The 10707-nt window shown below is 35.6% G+C and overlaps 1 protein-coding gene across 2 annotated transcripts in view; it reads right to left on the minus strand.

Moving 5' to 3' along the window:
* The window catches only part of tp53bp2a (tumor protein p53 binding protein, 2a), a 23558-nt gene that overhangs the window by 10831 nt on the left and 2020 nt on the right, over positions 1-10707 (minus strand). For both annotated transcript variants that reach the window (XM_014028120.1, XM_014028047.1), the window contains exons 3-6: positions 3650-3797; positions 2752-2865; positions 1277-1347; positions 896-997 (exon numbers count right to left, since the gene is read on the minus strand). In XM_014028120.1, coding sequence (XP_013883574.1) covers positions 896-997; positions 1277-1347; positions 2752-2865; positions 3650-3797 — 435 coding nt within the window. The remainder of the gene's footprint in view (positions 1-895; positions 998-1276; positions 1348-2751; positions 2866-3649; positions 3798-10707) is intronic.

Genomic DNA, 10707 nt, shown 5'->3' on the forward strand with positions numbered 1-10707 from the left:
AAAAATATTATATTATTTAAATGGTTTAAGCTCATCTAATCATTTAATACTATTTATTCTTCATATTTGAACATTTATTGAATTACATTTATCTATTTATCACAGAGCAGTTCTGTCAAAGCATGGTTCTAAATAAACAAGCTTAGCACATCCGAAACCTTGTTGTTTCTATAAAACTGTTCAGAATTAAATTTGCATACTTATATAAACTACAAAACACATTTGAAACACTCTCTTAGAGAACATGGTGATGTTCTCCCAGCAATGATGGATGAACGGGGACATTTAACGAAAATTAATCTTTGCTTTAATATGAGGCAACGGAAATCCATTGTGGAGACGGAGAAATACTTTTTATATAAACAGCGGTTTTCTAAACAGTTATGACGAACATTGTTAAGGTTTTCATCATCAACCATCAGTTTAAATACAACATAGTTTACATAGTATCTCAAACAGGGTTCAAGATGAGCACAGCCTCCATCAGGAAATTTACAGGTCATGTGCTGAAAGTAATCCCTGTTTGTTGACTTCTGGCACGGTGAATACGTGACTACTTGGAAGTCACATTCCTGTCCTCAGGCATACAAAACAGCAAATATCACAGAGTACAAAGTCATTGGTAAAGTTTTTCAAGTAAACCTAGTGCTGAATGCAAATCAGGATGAAAACATTTTAAAGAGTCACAGCAAGATTTTAAGCACTATGAGATAATAGCATTTCGCCAAATTTGTCTTTTACCATCTTAACAATCTCCAGTATTTAACTTTATAAGTGTACCTGACTTGTCTTATCTGTGTTGTGTACCAATGCTCAGTTGTTTTAATTGTCAACTTAAATTGCTTAATATTTTCTTTGCCCTGAATCCTCTTTTATTCTGCACTACTTTATTCACCTTGGAGGCAAGGAGTTGTTGTTGAGCTTCGATTTGTTGTTGCTGTCTGGCAGCCATCTCTTGTAGCTCCGCCAGTGTCATGTCCATCCGAGGCGTTGTCATCTGAAATCAAAATAAAATAAAATCTATTCAAGCTCTTCTTTGTGAACTGAATTAAAGTGGAGCATAATTTACACCTCAAATAAAACAGTTTAACATACTAGGTCACAGACTTTAATACTAAATATATGACCCAGATTTTACAACAAAGGGAGAAAAAGTCTTAGTGCATTACATATTTTTTGTTTGTCAAAACAAAAAAGTTGGTGATATTTGTGTGCCTTCAAGACTTAACAGCTTTTAATTCATTACTTTACTTGCTGAAAACATTTTATAACTCACCCCATTCTCCATTCTCCTGTCTGGGGGGGCTCTCACTCCATTCCTCTTTGAATCTGAGCCTCTGGAGCCTCCTGAGGAGTAGAAATGATGGATGATTTTAGAGATCAAAATCCGCAGCAGAGTTTTCTTTAAAGCTAATTCTTCCAAGTTAATGAAAAATAATAATAAAAAATGCAAACAGTGTAAAAAAAAAAAAAACTAGCCTTTACAAGCAGTAAAGGGAATGCAGTAATAAATTGGAACTCTCTCTTAGCTGCTTGCCTGTTTGTGTCTCACATAAAAGAGCACACTATGAAATCCACTGGCTTCTCTGGAGTTGCTGTAGGGAAGGGTGTGCATCTGGGTAAATAGAGTAGTTGACCCGTTCCAGGAAACAAAAGGGATTGTGTGCGTTGTGACTTCAAATCATCTTAGAGTTTAATCTAATACATGACTCTTGGTTCGTGGGTCCAAAACTTTTTGTACATCTGAACTTTAATCAACAAACTATTTGCATTTGGGGTCTAGTTCACAACTACTTTTCTTTTCTTTTCTTTTTAATTTTTTTGAGTCAATTCTAAATTTTATGGTTTTCAACAAGCTGAACATAATATTACAGTAAAGTCTAATGCAAAACTGATAATTTAATCAGCAGAGAATACATTTTATATTTTGATTTGATGATGAACTAAATACCTTTAAAGAATCAGGACAACGTAAACATCTAAAGAACAGCAGTACTATAAAGGCATCAAGTCCAATGGTATTTATCTAATTTGACCACCACAAAAACAGAAAATCAATAGAATCCAATAAAAAAAGTACAGCTATTGAAAAAAGCAATGCAGAGCTTGATTGCAAGAATGAAGAGCCAACAGTGTGGGAAACAAGACCAGCAAAAGATAACAGGGAGAGAAAACAACCATCTAATCCCTGGGCCAGACTCAAGCTGTGAGGAGTAAAGGGCTTAGTTACGTAACTGAAGGCTGAGCGGATCGCAAACAAGCAATATACTAGACTTTTTCATGTTCCTAAAAATTGAAAAATGACAGGCTTTCGATGATGCAACTGGGACACATGACATTTGTGCCTAATCTCTAATTAGATGGCTAAATAAAATGTAAGGATTTAACCCTCCTGCTGAGGCACAGAGGTTGACTTGACCTAAAAGGCACACAAGGGTTAATTCCCGTTTAAATGAAACCTTTATCAAAATAAAAGCACTATTAAGCATTTTATTTCTAATTCTTTATCTCTAGAAAGTGATTTAGTTTTATTTAAGCTTTGAAACGGCTGCTGATGGAATTTAGCTAGGAACAGTAGATGTTTGTGCATTAAAGGTTGAAGGAATCTTTGGCATTTATAGAGTCGGCGTCAAATGTCTTCTCCGACGACAACCTTTACTCAGGCGTGACTTTTGCGTGGGAGAAAGGACCTTTATCGTTCCAAGTCATTATCTGCTGTACGTTAAATGGAGTGGTCAGTTAAAAGTTTACCTGATTCCCTGTTAGGAGCTCGGTTGTGTCGCAGAAAAAAGCGCACCTCTCCCCTGTGCTGTCCCCACCGTTGGAGTACATCCAACATCCTCTCACCATCACCCACAGCTCTCTCTGCAGATACAATAAAATATATCAAAGATTTGTTAAGGCTGTTTAACCTACACAGAAAGGTGCATCCTACTGATGCCTCTAACTTCAGGAGGGAAAAAAATAAAAGTGTCCTCAATTATTCTGGCTGGCACTGAACCAAAGAGCTCATCAACCATACATCTACAGCCTAAAGCCCAGTTCATTACATGAAGGGACTGACACATTACAGTCAAGTAGAGGTCAATGAGACTGATATAATTTAAGGGAGCACACAGCAAAATAAAATAACAAGCAACAGACACGATAATAATCATTTGCACCCAAACCTTATTTGCAACATTGTGTTTATGAGGAGAGTAAAATTGGGTTGTGGTGAATGGCTGCGAAATGAGACTGGTTTCAACATCTTGCCATCTCATTTCAGTCAGAGTACTTATGGAAGTACTTGAAAATAATAATTGGCACTTTCCTCATTCATTCAGGAGCCTCACCATGGAAACGGCTATAAAGCCTGGCTCCTTGAGTTTTGATTCTGAATACGTACTGAATCTCAAAAAGGGGAAAATGAAGCAGGCATGAAACTTCAAAACCCATTGCACCTTCTATTTTGGAGACATAAGGAACATTCGAGCACATGTGTTCGTGACAGGGATTATAATCCCCACTTCATTTGCATTGCAGATCCAAACTAAAAAGAGATGAGCCTAATGAAAGAAATCAAGCAGGTGATCATGCAATTCATTTTCATAAAACCTGCAACATTTGTTGTGAACAGAATACTGAACACACTGACAATCCCACTTACCAGATCCACGCCACATCTCAGATAGATGACAGTCCGTTTCCCCCGGCTCCTTGCACAAGTCCACCACATCCCGACAAAGTGTGTCGGGGGTAACGGGAACCTCAGAGAAATGTTGGTCATTGTTACTGAGGTACACAGTCAGGAACATCTGTACACAGCAGGGAGAGAGGGAGAATGAAAGTTAGGCGGGCAGATTAGATGAAGACAAGATAAACAAAAAACAGAAGAAAAAGAGTTAAATTGCTGACACCAGAGGGTCTGAATTCCCCATGGTTCTGTGTGTGTTTGTTTTAAAATCGCCTGTCCTTCATAGCTGTATTTGTGGCTCCATTTCTTCATGTCAACAGAACAATCAGAAAACCACTCCTGAAATTAAATTTCAAACAACATGTATTTGATGAACACAAACATTAAAATACCCCCAAGTATTCTGGAGAGGCTTGGTTTTTATCAGGGTGTGAATGCGACATACCAGTCTAAAAAAAATAAAGCTTAAGAAATTTTAATGAGGGTGTCCAAGATGGAATGTGAAAGCCTTTATCTATAGCAGAAAATAAATAAATAAAACCAAGAACAAAACTGAACTCTTTTTTATTCAAATACAGAAATAAATATTTATTAATTCAAAATAAATATTTGAAATATTTAATAATGATAAATAGTATTTTTATGTATTTCAAATATAATTTGAAATATATAAAAATACTATTTATCATTATTACTTTAAGAGGTTTGTTTTAATTTAAAGTGAAGCTCAGATAATAATTAAAGTGACACTTGAAGCTATCTAAATGATGTTCTAAAACCTCTAAGCTCAGATGGTAAACGGAAGTATGACATATATGTCTTGTTGTGTAGTTATTAAAAAAATCTTTGCTAAAGAGGCTTTTAGAGCTGTGCTGGAATGGGCTATAGCACAACTATAATCTGATCCCACAGTGGGGCTGAGGGCTTAGATAACGCTGCAATAAAAAACACTATCATGACAAAGATGCCTAAGGCCATGACATAAACTGAATTTACTGCCCCAGGTTTTACTGCATCTGTAGTGACTTTAATAAAACAGACACAAAACTTCTCTATTAACCAGAAAAATGTACAATTATCAGCGTGGGTGTAAGTGTTGTGGAGCTCCAGGTTAGAGAGCCAGGTTTTCTGTTAAGAGCTTTTGTAAATGGTCATTCCTACACGGTGGGAACATCAGGATCATAAACACAAAGGGCTTGGGGAAAAAGCATGATGAGCAGATACAATCGTGATGTAGAAAGTAAAGTATTTGAGTTTTTTTTAAGTGGAAAGGGTCTCCTGAGAAATGGGCCCTCATCTCTATTTCTAGCTATTACTCAGCTTGCTGATTAGAAAAATAGGTGGTAATGTCTTAAATAATCTCCATAGCAATTCGCACAAATATATTTTAATAGTGATTAGGGAAAGGAGAAAGCAGCGAGTGGTCTGACTCAGACGACCATTTTAACTGGTTTGTTTAATGGGTAAGCCGATGAAAGGACCCCTAAAATAGAGCAATAGAATGAGTCATCCTTATCCGTAGTGAGTCATCTTTGCCAGAAATGTACAAGTCAAAAACAATTTGCCCCTTTGAGCCATGCTGGGGAACCAAGCTAAAACCAGGACTTGTTTTGTTAAATGCTTCAGAGCACTCTGATAGTATGTGGTGATCAACTAAAATAATAATTTAAAAAAAAAAACATTCACAAACTGCAATGCCATTCTGATGTAGTCCAACTTCAGCAAAAGATTTCCAAAAAACCCAAAATACAATTTATTAATCAGGATGTGGTAAATAAAATCCCAAATGTCTCAGAGTTGTAGGACATTTAAATTCCCATGTAGTAATATTTGGAAAATGAAAGAGAAGACTTACAAAAAGATGAGACGCATCAATGGGAGAGGAATTTCGTCATGGGGCGCCAATTCCTACACTGGAAGCTATTTCTCTTCAGCACTAAAGTTAATGATCCAGTAGCCAACAATGGCTCCTCCTACCATTCATCTAGATGAGCGAGCACTTTGTTGTTGACCTCCATTCACCTTGTGCATGTGGCCACAGTGATTTATGCAAGTACTTTACAGTTAAGCACACATTTTCAATTTCAGATAGAAACTGTGCCAAACACAGTGTGATTAGAAAATGTGTTAATTTTACCTGTTTTTATGTCCCAAAATGGATATAATTTGACTTTCAATTATTTGGAAACTCAATAGGTGACAATAATACGTATTAATACTTTTATATCAATGACAAAACAAAAGTAATCTTTAACGTGGTTTCCTTTATAATAAACAATGCCGCAGTCTCAGATTAAGTGAGGAAGTGTACTTGAAGATTCAAGAGTGGCTGGACTCCCAGTTTTGACTAAGCCAGACAAATTGAACTCATTAAATATTCATAGACACAACAAGCAAAATTAAGCACCTCAATAACAATCTGATGGGTCCATAGTGAAACAATCAAACAACACATCTGCAGCTGACAAGAAACGATTGCTTTAGGCTGTCTTATAAAAGCAGGGAGCAGAGAAGCACTACCGCTGTATGTCTATAACAAAGTTTGCCTCTGTCTCTTGGATGTGAAGCAAATTATAGAAACATGAGCTGAATTGCACTTCCTTCCTGTCAGAGATGAACTAAATAGATCACCCAGGGATGCAGAGGGGACATGCAGCCTCTGTGATTCACAAAAAGATTACTAATTGCACTGTACAGTCAGATAAAGCCAAGCTATCATGCAGCTACTGGATCTAGTGTCACAGTGAAGAGCAAAATAATGTACTCAAATCAAAAACAGTTTGGCCAGTCCTGTAGTTACTCACAAAAAGAAGTAGCTATATAGAGGTAACTGTGGATACATCTCAAGGATTAAGTTAACCTGCCCAGATTTACATTTTAAATATTCAGTAGCTTTTTAGCTTTTTAAATCTCACGACCATAAAAATGTACAATAGTGATAACTTGAGCAAGACTAAATCCAGCATTTGTGAAGCTGAGGTTTAAGACCTTTGGTTCAGGACACACTGGTACGGAAAGGCTTGTGTGTGTTTCTAGGAGATGAAAGGCTGTAAGATCAAAACCTACAGACAAAATCCACTGTAATAAGAAAACATCTAAGAGGAGAGAGGATGCAGCTGGCAGTGCTCGACCTGCCTCGATGAAAGGTTTGAACAAAAACAAAGAGGTACACTGTCACAGTTGTTCCGAGCTACTGCAAGGTGACTGCCTTTTTCTGTCAGCAATTCCATTTGGCTTGCAGATAACTTGAAATGTCTGTAAAAGCTGGGAAGTGAAATGCTAAACACCAAGACTATAAAGATGCTGTTTTTACTCTCTGTGATAAATTTGTGTTGCCATTAAAAAGAGCCATAAAAAGGAAATTACAAACAGATTTTTGCATTTCTTGTACTGTTCAGACCTCAAAGCAAAACCAAAATATAAAAGAGAGAAGTAGGCGGCCATTCTGATTCCTGCACTAGTGTCTGGAAACAGGTCAAAGAAAAATGAAGTTAGTACGATCCTTTGATAAGTTAATTGGAACAGACCTAAAAGCCTTTAAATCCTATCATCCCACCTTAGAAGTGACCCTCTTTGTGAAGGTCAATTCTGCTGCTATATGGTCTCCCTAGATTATTGCCCAGATACAAACGGTCACATATTAAATTAGGAATGATCAAAACTGTCTGCCACTGCAGTTTCTGAGTTCTAGAAATAAGATTAAGCACAAGGAATTGCTCTCTGATAGGACTACCCTGTGATATCAAAGTGACTCACAAATGAAAGTCCATCCAGTCTAAGATTTTTTAACTTTAAAACTTCCACACCAACTTCTGAGATCATTTCTTTTTTATGTTCTTTTCAAACATGAAATATGCAGGAATGACTTCACGGGTCTGTTCAAGCTTTGACTTTCATGTCTTGTGACCTTTGTCCATTTTTTGTTGATGTTCTTTAGGCTACATTTATTGATGTTCTTTAGGCTACATTTAGATTTATTTAAGAAAATAAACGATAATAAACACCACAATGCATGTGCCAAACTTCACTTTAGTTAATGTGTTAGACTCTGTTTATACAAAACATGAAAAAAAAAAAAACCACTAATGCTCCAGATATATTAAAGAATTAGACTAAAATTACTAACATTGGCAGTTTTCATATTTGAACTAACCCACTTCAGTGCATGACTTCTTTTTAACTGAAACAGTGCAGATTTTTCCTAAGACTAAATTTTGCTACAAAACGTTTTCAAAAGGTACTGTATGGGCTCATTCCGACATGGCCCAAACATGTTCACCTGTCATCTACCTATTTAAAGAAAGCAAAACACATCTAACAGGAGCTTTTTTTTACGATAAAAAGACTGAGTATATTGAACAAGTCTCCTGTAGCAGCAGGAAGGGTTTTTAGCTAGATGTACTGCTTTAGTTATTCAACATTCTGTTAGGGATAATCAGATTTTATCTTCTTGCACTACAAGGTTTTAATTGAAACTGCAATAACAGAATGTCCAATTTAACAAACGCAGCATCATCATAGTCAGAACAGGTGATAACAAGCCAAATAAATGTTAAAAAATACAATAAGATTAGAGATGCACGATATATCGGTATTGATATTGGTATCGGCCAATATTGGTCATTTTTTAGAATATCGGTGTCGGTCCGATATGTAAAACTGGGCTGATATAAACGTCCAATATTGATTTCCAACTTTTTAGCCTTAGTTTCTGTTTTGGGAGGGGAAATGTTTGGTTGAGCGGCATTTCTTTGATCATGATAGTGATAGTGACGCTGCGTAGCCAGGAATAACTAAAGTAGGGAGCCATGTCAGAGGTCTGGTCATTTATTTATGGTACCAAAAAGAGACTCAAGTGTGTCTGTGCATATACTGTATGTATAATATAATTTGTGTGTTTGTGTAATATCGGTAAATATCGGTTATCGGCCATAACAGCAACAATTATATTGGATATCGACATCGGCTGAAATTTTCATATCGGAGCATCCCTAAATAAGATTCATAAGTATTTGTACAAAGCAATCTAGCAATAGAATAAATGGAATGACAAAGTGGACATTTTGAAACTGACAGCAGCAGATGGCAGAAGTTACATCTTAAACCACAGCAGGTGATTCTTCATCTTAGCGCTGCTCTATCTTTGCCTACACACACTTTCAATTACAGATATTGCCTTTGTAAGCAAATGAATCAGTGGGGTTTATTGAGCAAGTCTTCTTTGAATCCAATTACAAGTTTCTAAGACATTGCAGCAGCATTTGTGTGTGTGTGTTTCTTGGTTTCCCCTTCACTGCTTCAAGAGTTGAAACCGTTCCAGCATACTGGTCCTTCAAAAAAGGTGAGGCAACAGAAAGCTCCCTAATGGCTTTCTTGCTTTATTTCTCTTTGTCTCTTTCACCCCCTCTGTTTTACTACGCTGCACCAGAGGATGAGGCAGCAAGGGCAGAAAGGTTAGGAAACACACACAGCAGAATGTAGAGTGAGTCTGAAAAGCATTTGCATCATTCAGCTGCAAACCTTTAGAAGAAAAAAAAAAGCTACAACACACTGTGCTTTTTCTGCAACATCTCTATGCACTGCAGAGCTTAGCCTTATCAATCATGACCTGCACTTTCTACTTCTTGCCAACGTGATGAAGAGAGTTCAGTCTAGGGGGAAGGAAGAAATGGGAATTCTTAAGTGAATTATCCTTGGCTGTTGAATTGGTGTGTTTTTTTTAAACAATGTCACATAAGCTTAATTGCTATTATAGAATAATGAAAATGAATTTGAAGTTAAAAACAATATCTCATGAAATTAATCTACTGTGCGAGAAGTTAAAATATGCAAAATGGTCTTTTATCGACTTGTATGTAAAAAATGAGCAGGAGGTAAATGTGGAAGGCACCAGCTCTGTGTGGTTTAATCTGTCTTATGCAAAAAAGATCTAGGTAAAGTAGAAGAATAGCTGACTGTGAGATGCAGAGAGCCAAAAGCCACAACATGAACTTTTTCAGGTTCAATACGTATTAGATCTTCCCTGACAGCTGAGCTCTGACAAAAGTACCTGGAGAGGAGACACCGTATTATTAAAAAATAAATAAAATAAGACAAGCTCACATTTACTTTTGCACTGGTCATGACTAGATTAGTAGTTCAAAATTAAACAATGTTATTACACAACATGTTTATCATGTAGTGAGGTGAGTTCCTCTGGAACAATAAGAATGTAATACATTTTACACAGATGTCTCACTTTTGAGTATGATTGAAGAGTCTTGAAGATGAAAATGGAAGCAAAGTTTGGATGATTGATTTCTAATTTTATTTATGAATAAAAAAAATTCAGTTTTGACTTTGAAATGAAAAAGCATTTCTGCTAATGAATTTTAATTTTCTGATTTGACTTTTCTAAATGAATTTTGGTCACTTTTTACCAGGACATGTTTTGAAAATTAAATGTCAAAGTTTGTGTTATTGAACATTTTAATTAATTTACAAATTGAGCAGTCTTGGAGAAGAAAATGAAAATGCAGTTTGGATTATTTATTTATGATTTTTTTATGAGTCATAAAGGCAGCTTTGACTTTGAAATGAAAAAGCATTTCTGCTAATGCATTTTAATTTTCTGATTTGACTTTTCTAAAAGAATTTTGGTCACTTTTTACCAGGACATGTTTTGAAAAGTCAATGTCAAAGTTTGTTTTAGTTATCAATTTAATTAATTTACAAATTGAGCAGTCTTGGAGAAGAAAATGAAAATGCAGTTTGGATTATTTATTTATGATTTTTTTATGAGTCATAAAGGCAGCTTTGACTTTGAAATGAAAAAGAATTTCTGCTAATACACTTAAATTTTCAAATTTGACATTTCTAAGTAATTTTTGGTCACTGTTTACTAGTACATATTTTGAAATTTAAAAGTCAAAGTTTGTTTTATTTATCATTTTAATTAATTTACAAATTTAGCAGACTTGGAAAAGAAAATTAAAATACAGTTTGGATTTTTATTTATGAATCACAAAATGCAGGTTTATGTTGATATATTG

The sequence above is a fragment of the Austrofundulus limnaeus genome, unplaced genomic scaffold (genome assembly GCF_001266775.1).
Source record: "Austrofundulus limnaeus strain Quisiro unplaced genomic scaffold, Austrofundulus_limnaeus-1.0 Scaffold0, whole genome shotgun sequence".
Classification (NCBI taxonomy): Eukaryota; Metazoa; Chordata; class Actinopteri; order Cyprinodontiformes; family Rivulidae; genus Austrofundulus; species Austrofundulus limnaeus.